Genomic DNA, 18,821 nt, shown 5'->3' with positions numbered 1-18,821 from the left:
TGCCAAGATTAGTCAGACTCTTCCCTTCAGCCTTTGAGGGAAGCTATAAAAGTACAAATTAAGGATGAAGTATTAAAATACAATGTGTATATTCAGAGGCAGGACCTATGGGAAGATAATTTTAAGGCACCCATACACCTTAAAGGCACTCTCAAGGACTTTCTCTTAGTGTGAGCTATCACCAAATTTGATTGTTGAGGAGCAGGGACAGAGGGAGAGTTAATCAGTGTCTGGTCCCCGAAGCATCATGCGAGTACAATGAACGGGCTAAGACCTCCTGGAAGAAAATGCAGACAAATGAGTTGTAAGAAAGGATGCTAACAGTTTGTTGTTGGTAGTCCAGAAATGGATTCTGCCACTTACCTTAATGGAAGAATCCCTGTGGACACTTACCAGTGACTTTGGCAGTCAGAAAGATATCTCTCTGCTGCTTATCAACAGGTGTCTACCAATTCCTTGCAATTCCCAGTATGTTGTTTGTGTTGTCTCTAATTTCTGAGAACCAGCACAGTTGTTGGATGAATGATATTCTTTATAAGGTTAAGAAATCCCTTTCATTTGTAATGGCAAAACATAACTCTCTCCCTTGTTTGCATGTACTGAAATATATTGGTTTTGCACTAGTAGTTCAGAAGTAACATATTCAGAAGTTTCATATTCTATGAGTTAAATCTCTGTGTGCGAGGATGTTTGTGTGGAAGTGTCTTTTTGTGTTTGACCTAGATTTGTTTTATAGCTATTGAAATATTTTGTCTTATCTGCTTTCTTCTCCTTTCAAAAAGGTGCTTCAGAAGAAATCTGTCTCCCTGTTGGATAAGTTCATACAATTTTATAAGAAAAACCAAAACCAAGTCCTTCTCATACATCTTCCTATATGTTTATTGACATCTTTCATATTCCACCTATGTTCAGAATATTTTGGGGAAAATCTGATATAATCCCTTGTGCTGTATTCCTGACCATTATTCTACTAACATAGCAAGTTACTGTAAAGAGAAATGCTCATCTCCAGGAGTTTTTCTCATGGTTTGATCTTGCTAAAGTTCTTAAAGGTACTTCAGTCATCTAAAACAGTATTTTCAGTAGCCTCTTCATTTAGGGACATTAATTTTTTAAAAGAATCATCATTATTTTGTTGTTAAAGAATGAGCCATGAATGATAGCTGATAGTTCTTTCACGAACATAATCCCTTATAGCATTCTTTCTATCTATTTATGTACAGAGTGAGCTGCTGATGACTGCATGGAAATAGGATTTAGTGGGATTTACTGTTATTCTTGGTAGAAAGGCTTAACTAAATATGCAAGTTCTAGGGGGAATTTTCTTTCCCAAAGATATTTTTATTAGCATTTAGATACTTTAAAGCGTACAAAATAGGGATCCAGCTCTCAAGCAGAGAAAGCAGGTCCCATCAAAGTATTATTGTATTTAAATGTAGACCTTTATAAAAGCTGATACTAAACTCATTAAGATAAAATATAGGTGTATTTCTTTTAAGGCTTTGAAGTGTCCTCTTTTGCTGTTGACTGCATTTAATACAGTCTTTGAATTTATGCTTTATACAGTCCCAGTAAAATATAATGAAATTATCCACAACTGGCCAATGATAAAGAACAATGAAGTAACTACCAGCTACTGGGCACTCATCCTCACAGAGTTTAAGCCTCCTCCATATGATGTGTATTTGTTATCCGCAGTGATCCTGAGAATGTCTTCTACTTGCCATGAATGACAGATTTGATACAACTGCTGTACCCTGGTGTGACAGCACAGATAGAAACTTAGCTGTAAAACTGACTAGTTATATAGGTTTATGCTACCACAAGATAGCTGGGGAGTTAGAGCACCAGCATCTTTTCCCCCAAAAAGCCTCAGTGGTTGTGAACAACATAACTGATAGGGTCTAGCAACTTCAACTTCTGCTTCTGAGAAAACCTGTTTATTACCCTTAGAAATTATAACTGAATGCTAGGATAGCATCTCAGTATTGTTTTAAGTGATACTTATGGATGGGTTCTGTAAAAGTGAAAGAATGGAAGAATTTTTAGAATAGTAATGCAGTAAAAGCTATGTCTGTTGGCTAAGTCAGTGAAACAGCAACAATCAGTTACTTAGTACAGGTCTGGAGATTCTTGAAGATGGTTTACTGAGCCAGAAGATTGTCTAACAAACTGACTTTTTGTATAGACGTTTTGTGTAAATTCATGGTTATCTGCTAAATTACATTCCATGTAATTTTGTAAAAGAGTTTGAAAGGTATTTATTTCAGTATTTTCTGCTGAAGTTGGATGGGCCTGGATCAATTAATCAAGAATATACTATGTGGAAGTATATGTATAGCTGTTTTAGAAAGATGAGAACTCAGCTACCTCAGAAATAGAAAGGTGAGGCTAGTGTCTTTGCATATTCTCTTAGAAATATTTCTGTCCATGGCATTTTAATATACTGACTTGGAAGCTGAGGAGACAAAGAAAATAGGCTCATAGGACTACTATTGCATCTTCAAGGATAAAAAGCAAAAAAGTATAGTGACAATAATTGGGCTTCTCTCTCTGATAATAAAATTAAATGTAAATATGGAGGTCTCTAACTCATTCTTGTATATTTGTAAAATAAAAGGTGGCAATTAGGAAAGACGTCTGTTATTTGCAAGCATCATCTAGACATATACCACAATATTCAGTGAAGTGAACAGCGAGTTCTTGATTCATAAATATGTAGAAGTAAAGGTCAGGTTATCTGGTGGCTAATATTTGTCAAGATTATCTGGTCTGTATTTTTCCAAATTATTTGGGTTTCTTTAAGCCATACTGACACAGGTTGAATCCCCTCAGTATGCCTAAGGTTTGTTTTTCCTGTCGGATAGGTATCTTGGCAGGGCAGAGCCATGCAGGAGAATCACTGGCAAGGGGGACTGGTGCAATTCAGACAGTCCCTCTAATGCTTCCTCCTTACCCAAAGAGGTTTACTCAGCCAAATCCATCAGTAGCTCACCATGATCTTCTGTGTAGCTATTGTAACATGTTTTTGTTTTAACCAAGGCAATTTTTCAACTTCATCTTAAATTTCTCCAAAAACAGGAGTCTGTTTGCTGCATCCTGCTGTTTGTAGTCAGTGCTTTTGTATTTCTTGCTTTAACATTTATATTCCATCTGCAATGTTAACTTTATGATAGTCAAGACAGAGATCTGGAGGGGTCTGTATTTTGTTATAATTCAGTATCTTATTTTGTAATCATGTTCCAAAATTACAGTGGATACTAAATCTTTATTTTCTGTTTAACATAATTCCAATTCATATCGATAAGTACTGCTATTTTTCCCAGTCTGTGTGGCAATATTTTTCTAGTTGTCAATATCCTTTTTTTTTTTATTTCTTATCCATAGATTATTCCATTTATCAATTTTACAGCATACCTCACAAACAGTTGTATCAGCTTAAACAAGCCGTGAGTTGCAGCAGAATGGTGGAAACAGCGACAGGGAGAGAAACGTGATAAGCTCTTTAACTGGATTTACTATACTGAAAATGAGATGTAAAACTATATTCTTTGTAGAAACTTGTGATTGCCGTCTTGATTCATGCCAAGTCTGTAACAGTCATTGACAAAACAGAAACAACTCTACAATTTTTCCAAGCAAATTACTTCTCCAATAAAACCCCAAAGTTAATGATTCTGATGTTAAGGACAAATTGTTAAATATTGATTAAATGCTGGTGTCTTATTTGTATTACCAAAAGACTGCCCAAAGTAACCATTGTCTAATATTATCTGCTTTTGAAAGCACATAGTCATGAAGGGTTATTCATAACAACTTTCATAAATACATGTGACTTTGTAGATCAGTAATTCAATAAGGGCAGAAAAGTGCAAATCAATGGGACAATGTTTTCATGTTGATCTTTTTGTTTCCTGAAGCATTGCTATATGTTTGTTCAGTCTTTATAAATCTGAATGGAAGAATGCACCCAAAAGCACTGATAAATGCTGTAGATCTAAATATGTCAGAGATTCTTATAGAGTTTAAGGCTATAATGAATAATGCATCACCTCATCTGACCTTTCTTATTTCACAGACCATTACACTTCTCCAAAACTGACTCCAGTATGGGCTCCTTGTTGAGTCTGATAGCTTGGGACTGACTGAAGTGAAACAGTTGTAACTTATGTCAGTTCACACATAGCCAACATTTCTGGGAACAGAAATCTCCTCAGTCAGTTCTTTTACAACTCTTACTGAGATTAAAAGGTTTTCTGTTTAGAAATTGTTCCTTAATGGCCCTTTTAAAATTAATGGACAGTATTGCTTATGTAAGAATGGAAATGGAAAACAGTGCATTTATTAAACTGATACCTGATATCGAATTACATGGAATGCTAGAGCCCCTTTTCTGCAGCTTGGTGAAACACCTTGTAAAAGGGCTCAGGAACTTTACAGGAGTGGGCCCAGTAGTGTCAGTGAACAATAATTCAGCTGATAATATTGATAGGCAGATTCAGACAAGACCATATCCAAACATGACAGTGGGGCCGCTTTGTATGTCAATGTATGTAAATGTATGCTAATTTAAGTGGGTTACTTGGCAGGCCAGAGGAATCCCAATTCAGTAGTAGATGAGTAAGGTATCCCAAAAGAATACAAATTAGGAAGAAGTTGTAAAAAACCTGATTAGCTTTGCTAGGCCTGCTGTCTGCTCATTTATCAACATTTCTTTAATAAATCGCTCCCATCTCCCTCACCTAATTCCTGGAAGGCCAGGTGGCAAGCATGGAAAAAAATGGCCCTCTTTGTGAGTCTGTGCCATGGAGTGGACTAGCTAGGCAGCAGCATGAAACTGCCAAACACAGATGATGCTGTCAGGCAGAAGCTTTCTTATACTAAGATTATTTTTTTACAGAGCTGCTTGTGCTGTATAGTTTGCTTGACTGTATTAAAAAGGTCCTTTTGATTATTCAGATGAGTGAAGGAGGAGCCTTACAATTTCTCAGGACCATCTGCTGAGAGCTTTACAGTTTCCATAAGATGAATATATTGCTGTTCGCACTGCACAGTGGTAGCTGCCTGGACACTGGGGTTCCTGGCTGTCCCTGTCTCTGGCAGGCTGCAGCCCCTGCATGGCATGACAAACTTTGTTCCAGATAGAAGAAATACTTCCATTTCAGGGAGTCTAACTTAACAAGGGGGTAGTTTTCTTATGTTGTGTGTTGTTGGCTTTTTTTTCTGGATGTTGTTGCTTCAGTCAGTGTGTAAGCAGTTGCCCAGAGATGCTATATTCTCTCCAGGCGTGGTTGTAAATACCATGTAGAATTCAGGTACTCTCATGTACCTGTATTTACATTTGCATCTATGTCTATAATACTTGTAAAATCAGTTCTGTGCATGTTCTAAGTGCAACTTGGAAAGGAAAACATAAAACTTAAACTCATGTAGCTCTTTCACCCGGGTGTATTTGATGCACTGTATATACTGTTTTCTAATTTACATCTTTAATAGAAATATCATCTTACACTGTGGTATAAGTTATTTCTATGTTTTTTCACTCTGTTTTAATATGGCGAATAAGCAGTGTTGCATGCTCATAATTATAGGATTTTCTGTATTTTTTGTGAGCCAGTTGCATGACATAAGTATCCATTTTCATATGGTGCATAAATATCCAATTCCATAATTATCTAGGCATATTGACATTCAGTAAATGCTAATAAAATCAACCAAGTTGGTATTTATTTAGTATATTCTATTGAATAACTATAACTGAGTGCTATTAAGCTAGAGGATGTATTATGAAACAGTCCATTGGGATAATTTTATTTATTTTAATATGTTACATTTTACAGTCTTTATTGCCTTTCAGATTAGGGGCTCTGCTGTATATGGTATCATTTTTCTGTTCTGTATCATGGTACTGCCATACTATTAGAATAACAGCATATTAACATTTGCCATAAGAGTGCAATTTAGTCTTTCAGAGTGAAATTCATTCCTGGGCATAGGGCCAGGATGAGACCTGTGAATCTCCCAAGTCCTACTTCAGCTCTCAAATCAGCATAAAAGCATATAGAAATTGTCATGTTTTCCTCCCTCATTTGGCCTGGTGAACAGAACTGCTTTTGTATATACTTTGATGAGGTTTGGGCTCTGAAGTGAAGAGAGCTAGTCAAGAGGTGTAAGGAGCCTAAAATATCTTTGGGTAGGTACCCACTGAACGCATATGTGCAGCATTGTACATCAGTGCAGAACTCTGCTAAGGGCTGTGTGTGAGGTTATACCCCATCCCTTACACTGCCGGGCTGTGAGGGCTGCTTGGGTTGCACAAAGTGCCCTGCACTGTGGCTAATCTTCATGACCATGGGAAGCTAGGAAAGTCTAGCAGGATTGGAGGTACTGTAAGTTTGTCTCCAGGAAAGATAGACCTTTGCAGGTATGCAAAATACAGGCAGCACAGAAGTAGTCCCATACAGCACCCTTTGGATTCCTTCTCCTTGAAGGGAAACAAAGTAACTCCTTATAGAAGTGACACGTTTTCCTCAGAAATCACTGGAGACGGTTACCAGTGACAGGTGTGCCATGATTATGAATTAACCAGCTGCTTCTGCAATACATGCCACTGAGACTGAAACTCTTGAGTTAAAATTAACACCTTGCCAAGGAACAAAGGCTTCCTTCTTACTATAGGTTGAAAACAAAATAGGAGAAGCCATGAAAAAAACAGTGTAAAAGTGTAGGAACTGAACTTTTGGGAGCAGATATTTGTTTGTGCAGGAGAGCTGGTGAACGATACACTGACTTGAGATATTGGAAATCTAACATCAACTCCTGGTTAGCCAAAGAAACCTTGTCAGGCTTAAGCTGAGTTGTTCTCCGTCCAAACTTCTCAGCCTGAAGAATGAGATTTGTAAAAATTTCCTTTCTTTCTTGATGGAGTGGGAACTGTTAATTAGTGTCTGTAAATTGCCTTGCAGGCCTGAGAAGGTGACGGCTGCAGAAATGTCAGTGGTGTGTGCTCCTTTTCCAGAAATGAGCTACTGCTAGAGCTGTACTAATGAGTTAAAGCAGTTCTCCTGCATTCTTTGCTCCAAAAGGCAGTTGTCTCTCAAAGTGCTACACTGACAGTGACAGACCTGAGTAACCATTAAGCTGTAATGTCCTTCAAGGTGACAGTAAGCCCAGTTTACCTAGATGAGGGAAGCCTAAATAAATGGCCTGTCTTCATGGTGTGACACAGACTTTGAGCTTAACTCAAAAGGCATAAGCGCCTTTGACAGGGTGCACACTCAATTGCTGTGATGTCTGATTTCCTGGAGATGGAAGTGTGGCTCACCACCCTGAAAGTGTGATCCAGAAGGGAGAAATGGATGTCTAAACCTGCTCTGGACAAAGGTGATTCTAATTTAATTTCTCACCATTGCAGATATGAAACAAAATATTTCCTTAAAAATAAACAAACGAAAGGGAAAAAGCTATCTTGAATCTGTTCTAAATTATTTCTGTAGAGCGACCTGTGATATACAATCAGTAGTGCTTGTAGGCAGTTTTATGGGCACACTAGAGCTAAATTTTACATAACTGGGGACATAAATTTAGGCCTTCTCCAGATGAAGCTTGCTGTGCTATAAATCTGTGCAGTTCAAGTTCTGTCTGAACAGTCCTTCATTAAAATTCACACTGCAAGATGGGAGGGGTTGGGACAGGTTAGGTGAAGATCAAGAAGATTAGAACAAATGAAGAGAAAATGCAAAGGAAAATAATCTGGAGTGGTTTGTACATGTGGCTGATACTGTGCGAAGGAAACTAAGGGAATGACTTCAGGAAGCTTAAAAAAATCAAAGGAGTAACACAATTCAGTAACACAATATGGTACATTTTTTTCAGATTAATTTAAAACAACAATACCTGTATAGGTATTTTCCTCTCCAAATATTTTTCATGTGGTTACCTTTAAACTAACTTAATGTATAACTTCAGATAAAGCATGTATAGCAGTTGACACCTATTTGCACAAAAATCCATTTTCCTTACTGTCACAGAAACTCAAAGTCATGAGGTCTTTGGAGTCACGAGGCTTCTTTGTTGCTTCAGTGTCTTGTATTAACAGTAAATGTTTGCATCTTTAAGGGCTCCAAACCATTTTTGTTAAAAAAAAAAAAAAGACACTGAATCAAACCTAGTATAGAGTGAAATATACAGCAATCACATTAATCAATACATAAATGCCACTGTAAGTGCAGTTTTAGTATTGAGTTCTTTTGAACAAAGAACAGAAATCTTAAATGATACAAAACATATAAAGCTACAGGTAACTGCACCTGTCAGTAGGACTTTTGAGTGTAACAATGCCTGAAGATACTTGGTCTGTCTGTAAATAAGCGGTTGCAGCAATGTGGAGGTCCTCGAGAGTGCATTCAGACTCTTTCAATGGAGAGCTGTAAGCGCGTGTATGCCAGCATGTTCTGATTGCCAGAGCCAGATGAGTCTGGCTTACCTTTAGGGGTGGGGGCACCATGTTAGCAACGTCAATTCCGCTGTGAGATGGATAGGGCTTAAAATACTGAAGTGGTGTAAAGCTCAGAAAAACTGTTGAGAAAGATTTAATTAGCTTCAGAAGGATGCAACTGGCTGCACAGAGTTGCTGCCTGCTTCGATGTAGGTTGTCTGAGGAGGTATCAATTGCATTTTCTGCTGGGAGCAAATGTTGGGAATACCCACTCAGGGTGTGGAGCCCACAGGGTGAAGCAAAATGAGCACTGCACGATGTCATTGCAGGATGAAGTAATAAAACGAGTATTTCTGACCCAGTGGATTCTTACTGTTCATGTTCACCGTAAGAACTGTGTAAATATGAATTCAAGCTCCTGCATAAAAAGCACAGGAAAATTAATTGTTTTGAGATGCTAAATCTGACCTGTTAGCTGTCATTTTCATGTGCCTTCATATACATACCTGTGCTGCTGTGGTGTATCAGTTGATCATTTTCAGGGAAAATGGGCCCTCTGTACAGTGGACTCAAAGGTGGGGGCAGAATGCAGCTGATCTAAATATTATGTGCATTTATAGTGGTCTGTGTTTAAAATCTGCCATTTTTGAAACAAAATCCTGAAGAAGCTTTGTTTCACTTGGACTGCTGAAATGTTTCTGCCATGTAATTATTTTAATTGAGTGTTCTGAAGCAGTACATACAGGAAAACTCCACAGGCTCTGCTGATGATGCTCAGCTGGCAAGCTCTGTATGAGCCTAGCAAAAATTTCTGATTCTAAAGCAAATGCGAATTTTCTTCCCTGCCTCCATTTCAGAGACAGAGACAAATATCCTTAGTCTTTAAGAGGCTGAGCACTTTTATGGGAAGTTTGTGCAACTCCTGTTGATGTAAAATCAATAAACATGATTTGTATTTTCAAAGTGAGGATTTCCTGTGTGGTGGTTTCAGAGGAAGTACAGAGTTTTCATATCTGGGGCCAATCTCTAAATGTATAAGTAATCCCTGCTGACTTGAATGAGAGCTGCAGAAAGGATGTGTCCTTTGTGTTTGTCACCCTTGCAGCTTGTCTGATATAATGCGTACTACTTATTTGAGAGGTCTCTGAGGAAAAAGGGATATGTGGAAGTCTTGAAATGCTTACTAAATGCACTGATAGTCCAGAGAAGTTCACGGATAAGAAGGGTGGTAATTCATCTTAATACTAGAATAATCAGGTGGATGATCTCTTTGCAGTTTGGAGGAAACCCACCCCCCATCTCAGTTTTGTGAATCTGTGGTCATAGCTATCACGTTAATGTAGTATATTTGTTTTCTAGAGCCCAGCAAAAGCCATACTGCATGAAGCATACATTTTTGTATAGCCTCCACAACTTGGTGCTGGTACCATGTCTCTTCAGTTTCCCGGTAACTGGATATAGAAACCCCAGTAATAATGATCTCAGTGTAACCTAAATAGTTTGTTTTCTGTGGGAGAGATAACCTTGTTACTCTGTAATTCTAGATTTACTTTATAGTTTATTTATTTGCATATTGATGTGCATGTTTATGGTCATGTATGGGACAATTGCTGAAGAAAACTGAGCTTAGAAAATGGGCTTTGCTTTTTGTTTTGGTGGTAAGATGGTCTCTGTTCTTGGTGGGGAAGTGAATTTTGGGACTTGGCTCTATGATCTGTGGAAGCATGCGTGAGTCCTTTTGAGTGTGAGCTTCTGGTGGGTTGTGGTTGTTAGAAATGTCATGGAGCAGGAGTTGGTCTCCTCAGAATTAGTGCGGTGGGGAGCTTGTCAGCACAACAGGCTGAGATGCAGCTCTGTCCCAAAGCTCTGCACCTGCAGCCCTCATTGGCCTCTTGTGGAAAAGATGTCTGAATGCTCAGCGTTGCTTCCTCAATGCCAGGAACACAGAGTAAGTTTCACAGCAGGGAACGCTTGGATGATTTATAAGATATATGCCTATCCAAATGATTTCCAAAACCATCTTGACTAGCATGAAAATCAGTATTAATTGACTGTTCCCTGGCAATTCTTGAACTGGGAAAGGTTACAAATTACAGGATGAATAGTTTGCTGTGAATGGCTCGTTCATCTCTGCTCTAGTGTTTTCTAAGCAATTGTTTATTATAAAAGATTAACAGGTAACAGATTTATTCAGGCTGTGGTCTGAAACAGAGAACCTATCTTCCTTTGTTGTGGATCCAGCCCCATGAGTTGAGTGACAGCTAGTGCCCCTGAGCTTGTCTGGAAATTAATATTCTTAGATATAAGCAATCTGTGATTAAAACTTTGTATCACTCTGTCTTATTCAACTATTTTCTTTTAATTTTCAAATTGAAATCCATCTTTTACTAGCAGTGACTACTGTGCTGAGTAGGCTCCACAGTCACTCTGCCAGTGGTCTGCTTAGCAGACTGTGACAGATAGGGCAGGCTGAGCAGCCCATGTGCATAACAATAGACTTGGTAGTTACTCACTGGAAGAAATTGCCAGAAGGGTCTATAAAAGATTATTACTGTTTAGGAGGCTTTCTCTGGGGAGGTTTGTTCTACCTTTTTTGTCATGGGGAATGGTCAGGCCATTTCAGGGAGAAAGCTGTGGGCTTTGCAGTGTGGATCATTCATGTTCCTTAGGCTCCCCCAGGAGAGGCGTGCCTGGCGAACTGGCAGATTGATGTTCCTGTGCTAGATTTGTGGTTGTGTGCATCCCCCTCTGCTGGCAGCGTGGCTTTGCAAAATGTAAGAATTCTGTTTCGTGTGCAGGAATGACACGTGCTTTTATAGGCTTATCCCTTGAAGTGGGAGGTCACCAAGATATTAAAACAGGCTCTACAATAAATTTTATCATGTTTAAGGAGAAATGCTTGTTTTCCCCCACAGTACCCGTATGTCCTCAAACAGCCTATGCTTCAACTATAAGAATAAAACTTTACTTGCTGATATATATGTAGGTTCCTGCTGTATTATGAAGACTTTCTGCTTGTGCTGCTCAATTATGGAGAAAAAACTTACAACACAAATTTTCTTATTTTAAGGCATGTGTTTTCAGCCTTTTGAGACTATGACTTGGGATTTTCCAAACTGGAAAAGACAGGTGATCAACACTGATTCACAGAAAAATTAATGCTTTTTAGCAGGAAGCCACGCTACTTCCTTGATAATGTCTCACCAGATTTTGTTGTATTGATGCTGTGCAATTTGTTATTTCATGTTTAAGTATTGGAATACAATCCATCATTACTAATTGAGAAGGGCAGGATTATATCTAGGTATGACGTCTATGCTTTAGCACAGTGGCTTCATCAGTAAGACAAATAACTCTTCAAAGGTGCCTTTCCTACTTCTCTTATCCACCCACCTCTACCACTCTGTAGTAGCGTCTCTTTCTTTCCTTTGACTAATAGGATTCTGTTGTCCTTTAAATGGCTAACTAAATGGCATTGAAATCAGCTGAGATTAATCTTACTGTAAGAACTGTGATCAACACATTCTAATGTATGCATGCTAATTACACAGTATGAAATTCTTGTAAAGACACGGTAGTAACAATTTTTTTCAGATGAAGTGGTCCTATGGCGTGACTGTTGCTCTAGTTTATGATGATACAGTAGAAGGAAGTTTAATTTCTCAATCTACTGACTAATATTTTTAAGAATGCTGCATTTGTGAAAAAGCTGTTTTGTTGAAGTTACTCTGTGTAAGGAAAAGGTTAGGGTTTGTTTTAGGGCTTTTGATAAAAATCTGAACATTGTTTTCATAAAACATTCCTATGTGACATAAAATCACTTTTTAAATGAGTAGTCATATACACTTCCATGTGTCACAGAGGAGGTTTTGTTGTCAATGCAGGAAAGCTGGTTGCAGGACTGAAGTGGTTAATTTGTCCGTTTAGCTGAACTTAGTGTCTCCAAATCCTGTGTAACTGACTGTAAGATGTAACCGGTATCGTTTCAGCTAGGCAGAAGGGGGGAAATGGAAGTAGGAGAGTAACTTTTCTCTGGTCATGTTGTAATGTAATTTCTTGGGTTTTCCCCTTTATCAGTTCTTGGAACCTAATAAGTAGTTTTCTTTTCTGCAACCAGTGTGAAAAATAAGGCAATTTGTTATTCAGCTTCACAAGGGTTTACATTGCAAAGCAAACTTGTAAATGTATATATAGACATTTATATTTATAATAATGAAAACAATCATGAGACTCAAGGTGGTCTTAGCTGGTATGTTGGAAGAATTAACAAATCAAATGCCTTCAAAATGGATCTGGAAAAATGTCAGTGCATTTAATTTTTTTTCTTGTTTTTAAATAGGAACATTTTCATACATGTTCTTGTTTTTCTATGAGTCCAATTTCAAAGGATATAAAGAAGAGAATTTCTGATTTTGTGAGGAACACAGTTTTCACACAATTTTTCAGATACCTATATTTTTGCATTATGTGATATCCCAGCTTAATGGAAAGTCTTACACTAGTTCTTAATGTTGGCTTTTTTCCCTTTATGCCAAAATAAATAAATAACACCTGATTCCTCTTTCTCAATAAAATATGTTGTTGTTGGTCGTGTCCCCCCTGTCCATCTCCATCCTCCTCCGTGTGTTGTCCCACCCCACCCCCCAGTTTCTAATGAGAGTGTAGCAAGCCATATAGCTTTCAGAAATACTGAGTTTTTAAAGGCATTGGTTTTGACCATAAATAACAATACTACTGCTAGGAACCCCCAAACCTCTTTGCAAATGGTTGGCCTAGGTGTTGTGGCTGGTTTCTAGCAAGGGCAAGCAATATGGTGGCTACCAGGTGCCACACTGATCGTTTATGCTTTGAACCTTCTCATTTGTATTTTCTCCCTGATTACTGCCATCCCAGAGAAGAGCTTTCTCAACAGGTAAGTGTTCTTCTATTATGAGTAAGAAGATGGGCAGATTTAGGAAAGCAACTCGACATAACTCCTCGCTGCCCCAGAACAGCACAAATATGGGATGCACTCAGACGCTCGGGCTGAAGCATGGGCAGTAGTCCTCTTTCATATTATTCCTTGTAAAGCCCAGGTCGGGGAGTGAGTATAAATAAGGGAAATAAAGTGGTGGAAGGAAAGAAAGTAGACGAAAAAGAGATCCAGAGAGAGAGAGAGAGAAGCCAGCGGCATGAGATAAAAATTGAGTAGGGCAAACAATTGTAAAGACGGAACTGGTATGAGGTTTCAAAGTTGCAAATTTGCCAGTAAAAGCCAATGGTGAGTAAGTCTACCAAGCAAAGCTGAGAACAGGGATCATGCACCTGAGAAGTCTTTCTCGGAAATAACTACCTTTTCTCAGATTTTTACCACTTTCAATTGACCCATAGCCAGAACTGCAATTAAGCTTCAACATATTTTATAAAAAATAGTACTTAGTTTACTTTCACGTAAGTGAAGAGATACAATTGCACAATGGTGGTTACAATGGTAGAAATACATACTGTCGATAAAATGTTTGCAAGAGATTTAAAAACATACTGTACAGCACCACATCTGAAATTGGGTGATGGCAAAATGAATCATACTCCATGTCCAAGTAAATTAAACTCCTGAATCTTTCTTTTGGAATAAATAAAAAAATACAATGTGCAATATGTCTGACACTACCAAAATATTTCCTGAAGTTGAGCAATAGATTAAAAACAAAAATGAGGTAAAAAAAGACATTCATGCATTTAAGCCACCATTAGTCTCTGACTCTGAAATAAGGCAGATCATAATCTTTTAAAAACTGTCTTTAGCCACTTAAATCCTCTTTAGTGCTTTTCAAGACAAGGTCTTGACAGACCTTATAAGATCGTGAGTTAAGATGCTTTTATTTCCAACAGGTAATTTTTGACAGGCTCAGCTGTATTTGAAATGCATTATATGGTAGAAAATGTTGCTTTTCCTTAATGAAAAAAGAAAAGTAAATTAAAAGGAACTGATAGAGATGGATACTTTTAGAGTTTATCACAAATGACACTGCTTTGAGGGAGGGAGGTGAGGGAACGGGAAGGGAAAGAAAATTATGTGTCATCTTCAGTTTTAATGACGTGGAAAAGGGTGACGTTAAACAGGACTTGATGTCCATTATTCCAGGCATAGAGAGCTCTATCTCTTGCATTGTAGTCAAGCATGGATATATGAAAATACTGATTATGGAAAGGAATGTCTGTATACTCGTAAGTGGAGGTTTTTGTGGAATAAGAATAGTAGACCTTGGCTCCTGTTAAGTGAGAGTTAGTAACATACAAGGTGCCACAGATCATGAAGGATTCTCCAGCACTTCTCTTTGGGTAGCCTGTGCTCCAGCTCTTCAGCACCTCCAGTGTATCCTGGTTTAGCTGGCTGATGACAATATTGCCTGCATTCTGGTTGGTGGCATACACAGCCCATAGCCCAATTTCATCTGCCATCAGGTCAATATCAGAAAAGCCACCCCAGGTGTAAGGGTAGACATTGTGAAAGCCAGCATACTCAAGGCTACGCTGTGCAAGCACCCGCCCAGTGTCAAAGCTGTATTTGATGATAATGTTGCTCTGATACTTGTTGAAATAGAGGGAGCCGTTGTAGACAACATGGTTGGTTCCTGCCCATTTGAACGGAAGGTTGTATGTCCTTGATTCAGCCCCACTGACAAAGTCTGCAATTGATTTATATTCACGGACAATTTTATTGTTAGTGTAACTATCCATGTACCAGACCTGGAAAGAAAACAAAGATTGGGAGTAAACACCTGAAACGCAATCTGTGGTACATGATCATGATATGACATGATGGATACATTGCAGAAAAAGAAGGAAAAATGTTTTTAGGTGTGCAGCAGGATATCAAAGTATGATATTGTCCACATTCCTGTTACAAAAGCATGAGGAACTCTTGAATTTCTGAATCAAAACTTACCTATACAAGTGAACTCTCAAGAAGACTAACTACAGTGTCTGCATTTTCAGAGATACTTGATTTTGGATAATGTTCAGTATTTGGGTCTCTGCTATATGTGGCTTGCTTAAAGATATTTCCAGGCAATAATCAAAGACAGAGATGGGAAATGGCATGTGAACTAAGCTTAGATTTATGCTTGGGAATAAATTTGGTTGAATTTTCTTCAGCTGAACCTCTAATTGGTGAAAAATAATGTATTCTTAGTAAAGAAACCAAATACAATAGCAATGAAACCAGTAAAGTTTAGGAACCATTTTATCTTCTTAAAACAGAAGAAAACAAAATCAATACTTTTTTTTAATGTTCTGTATGCCAACTTTCATTCTTCTGTTTTTTCCTTCATGTGTTTTGCCTTTTCTCCTTTTAGTTTATCAGGGGACATATCTAATCCTGACTATCAAAAGAACAGAATAATTTCTGGAGATACATTTTGTACTGATTCCAAATTGACATTAACAAAATATTTGTATAAACAACAGTTCAGCTCCCCATCTTCCTGTTAGTTGAGATGCTGTAAGGGATATGCTTTGTTCTAATTTGCATGCACAGAGGTAGTCTTTGTGTTGCTTTAGAAGGGTGGTGGTGGGGGGAATGTGGAGGCTGTCAAAGGAGAGGGTTGCCAGTCTGCAAGGTATGCAGGGAGGGGGCCACAGCGGGGAGCAGGTAGGGGTGGAGGTGAGGGCCCATGGGGATGGTTCTGGAGCAACCACTGGCACTCTGAGACAGCAGAAGAAACTTCCTCAGGACAAGATGGGGATAAGCAGAGTTTGCTGCTCTTCTAAAGGTAATTTAAATTCCTGGGGTGAGTAGTAAACCTGCATGAACACAGCAGGCTGGAGAGAGCTGCATGCAAATCTTAAGTTTTCCATTTCTATGTTGCTTTTTCTATTGCCTTTTGTTTTCTTCTGTATGCAAATAGTAACTTGGTGGGTCTCATACAAATGAAACTAGTGTTTTGACTTCAAAAGCCCTTTGACGGAGAGAGCATCTCCTTAATACTGTGGCCAATTTGAGATCCTGTTGCAGATCCAAACAATAACATAACTTGGATCTGAGGTGGCAAAAGGTCTGAATACAGCTTATACGGGGCCTAATCCTGCAAATTTAGACTGCTGCCCTATGGGTTGTACTCTTGGGTAAAAGTGTTGGTGTTTGTGTTATATTACTTGGGTTCTTAGACCCAAGCTCAATTAAATAAGGTAGGAAGGAGAAAATTGTGTAGCTGGTTCAGATAGGTGTATGTTGTCTCTGAAACAGTTGAAGGAAATAGCATAAAGGTGTTTCGCTAACTTTAGTCTTTGGAAATTTTTGCATGGATATTTTTGCATAAACACTTTTGCTTTTCCTCTGAGGATGTTTAACAGTGAAAATGATGGGATTAGAAGAAACATGCTTGCAGATGTAACTTTCTAGGGGAAAATAACTTTTAAAAGATTAAAATCAAGCAAGAAAAACTCCAGAAGGACACAAAGCTATGCAGTGGCTTAACATACTCTGTTATTTTTCTCTGATGCTAATGGATCTGTCATCCAGGCTCCAAATCGGGTTCCAGATATCTTGACTGTAATGGGGCCTGTAATTTTCATCAATTTGCCACACGCTGAAATTAGAAAAACAAATGCATTAGTGCAAATAATTACACAACTCTCCTTGACATCAGTCAGAGCACAGGACCAATTACTCTAAACTAAATAGTGGCTTCAGGGGATTCAGGCTTATGTTGAAGATGGATTGTCAACTTCACCATATGAACTTTTCCATATCGCACAGTAATAAAGCTACGTAAAAACAGACAAATAAAAATCTATTTGTATATATTTTTCATTTTATATATTTTAAAGCATAGTTACATTTTCTGGGCATAAAGAAAAATACAATCTAGTAAAATATCTTCTAAGCTGAGGTAATTAACATACAATAATAAATGAAAAAAGACATAAACTTCCTTCTCTTTTGCCTTCACAAAATTCAGTTGAAGGCTAGGATTGATGGATGTTTCATTTTTCCATTGACCAGGGTAACAAGGAAGTTAAGGGCAGGCAGGAAAAAATGAGCTTGTATGCAAAATGCATAGATGTACACAAATGCCTGCGTCTGACTGTGGTTACACATACGTAGCTGTTCCAGTACTGTCTAAAGTTAAGAAACTGAATATGAGAATTATTCAGCAACCTTGGCTGTATCAGTTGGCTTCTAATCCATTACGCTGTCTCAGACTGTCTGGGAGGAAATAATGAGAATCAATATGAACTTGGATGCTGACCTTCCTAACAATCAAAAAATCTATATTTTAGGGGACATTAATAACATACCTATTAGCAACAAGCTCCTGGTGGAATTCATATGTTTAACAAGACGCTTAATATCACACAGTGGTGTGTAGGTGATTGGGTGAAATAGCATGTTTTTGAAGAAAAGATGTTCCATATTAACGTAAAAAGTAGTGCCACTTTTCATTTATTTTTTTAATTTAAAAGTAAGTGCATCTCCTTGATACATGGTTGTGCTGTATTGTATAACCCTATGAATCTAGGAAATGTGGAAAACAAACTGTATCTGGTGTTGAGAGTGAATTTACTTAGTTAGAAAAAGAAGGTCACATCAAGGCTGGATTTTCTTCTTTACAAACTGGGAAAGACAGTATTGTGCAAGCCTGTTTCAGTCATTAGAAGGGAGGTAATGCTGTGGTGACAACTCAGGCTGCTCACAGGGATTTTGTTCACAGCCAGGGAAGTAGGATGTAATGGAAATGAGGATAACTGACAACATGCTGAGACCTCAATGAGCAAGGCGGGCTGTGTCCTTTTTCTGGGTCAGTTCAAAGGCGTTATTATATACATATCTCAATTATGTATCGTACGGTCTTTTGAAGATATTTTGGAATTTCCCATTTTAAGGAATCTTATACGTTTCCTACAGTTGGTTATTGTAGTACATGTTTTTTTATTCTGGCATTTTTTGTATATAGGCTGATAGTATTGTATGCTGAGTGATGTTTTTCTACAGCAATGAACTGCTATTAGCTTGGAAAGTAGAGGACTATCAAGTGAAGGCTTTTATTTTTAGGTGGTATGTTAGTAAATAGTCTCAGAAATGGGCATGAGTTAAGCCTTCAGAGGGGTTTAATTTGCAATTTGGAATAAAATTATCAGAAAAGTAATAATGAGTAGAAGGAAATTGGGGGAAAAATAATTACTCCTGGATTTGTAGTTTTTAAGATAATTAAAATACAGTGAATGTATGAGTTAAAGGGTATACTAATTGGTCCCTTTAAAGCACAGTATTAAAATTAGTAGGAAAACTTAAGCAAAGAATTCAGAATTCTGAAACACTGTTTCTTCTATTTAAAAAAAATATTCAGGAAGGTAAATGTGGAATCAAAAATGAAATTTCGTTTTCAGGTCCCACAGGCAC

General features: G+C 38.0%; 1 protein-coding gene and 1 long non-coding RNA gene across 7 annotated transcripts in view; one reads left to right on the top strand and one right to left on the bottom strand.

Annotated features, from left to right (window-relative positions):
* The window catches only part of LOC114014455 (uncharacterized), a 331,094-nt gene that overhangs the window by 128,509 nt on the left and 183,764 nt on the right, over positions 1 to 18,821 (top strand). The gene's annotated exons all lie outside the window — the stretch shown is intronic.
* OLFM3 (olfactomedin 3) overlaps positions 13,820 to 18,821 on the bottom strand; it is a 65,945-nt gene continuing 60,943 nt past the window's right edge. For all 6 annotated transcript variants that reach the window (XM_055724708.1, XM_055724709.1, XM_055724710.1 and 3 more), the window contains 2 exons: positions 16,901 to 17,007; positions 13,820 to 15,166 (listed from right to left, as the gene is read on the bottom strand). In XM_055724708.1, the coding sequence (XP_055580683.1) occupies positions 14,489 to 15,166; positions 16,901 to 17,007 (785 nt within the window). In that variant the 3' untranslated portion in view covers positions 13,820 to 14,488. The remainder of the gene's footprint in view (positions 15,167 to 16,900; positions 17,008 to 18,821) is intronic.

Source organism: Falco cherrug, chromosome 12 (assembly GCF_023634085.1).
Source record: "Falco cherrug isolate bFalChe1 chromosome 12, bFalChe1.pri, whole genome shotgun sequence".
NCBI classification, from domain to species: domain Eukaryota; kingdom Metazoa; phylum Chordata; class Aves; order Falconiformes; family Falconidae; genus Falco; species Falco cherrug.
Note: the sequence above shows the minus strand (reverse complement) of the source record. Positions and strands in the feature narration are given on the sequence as shown.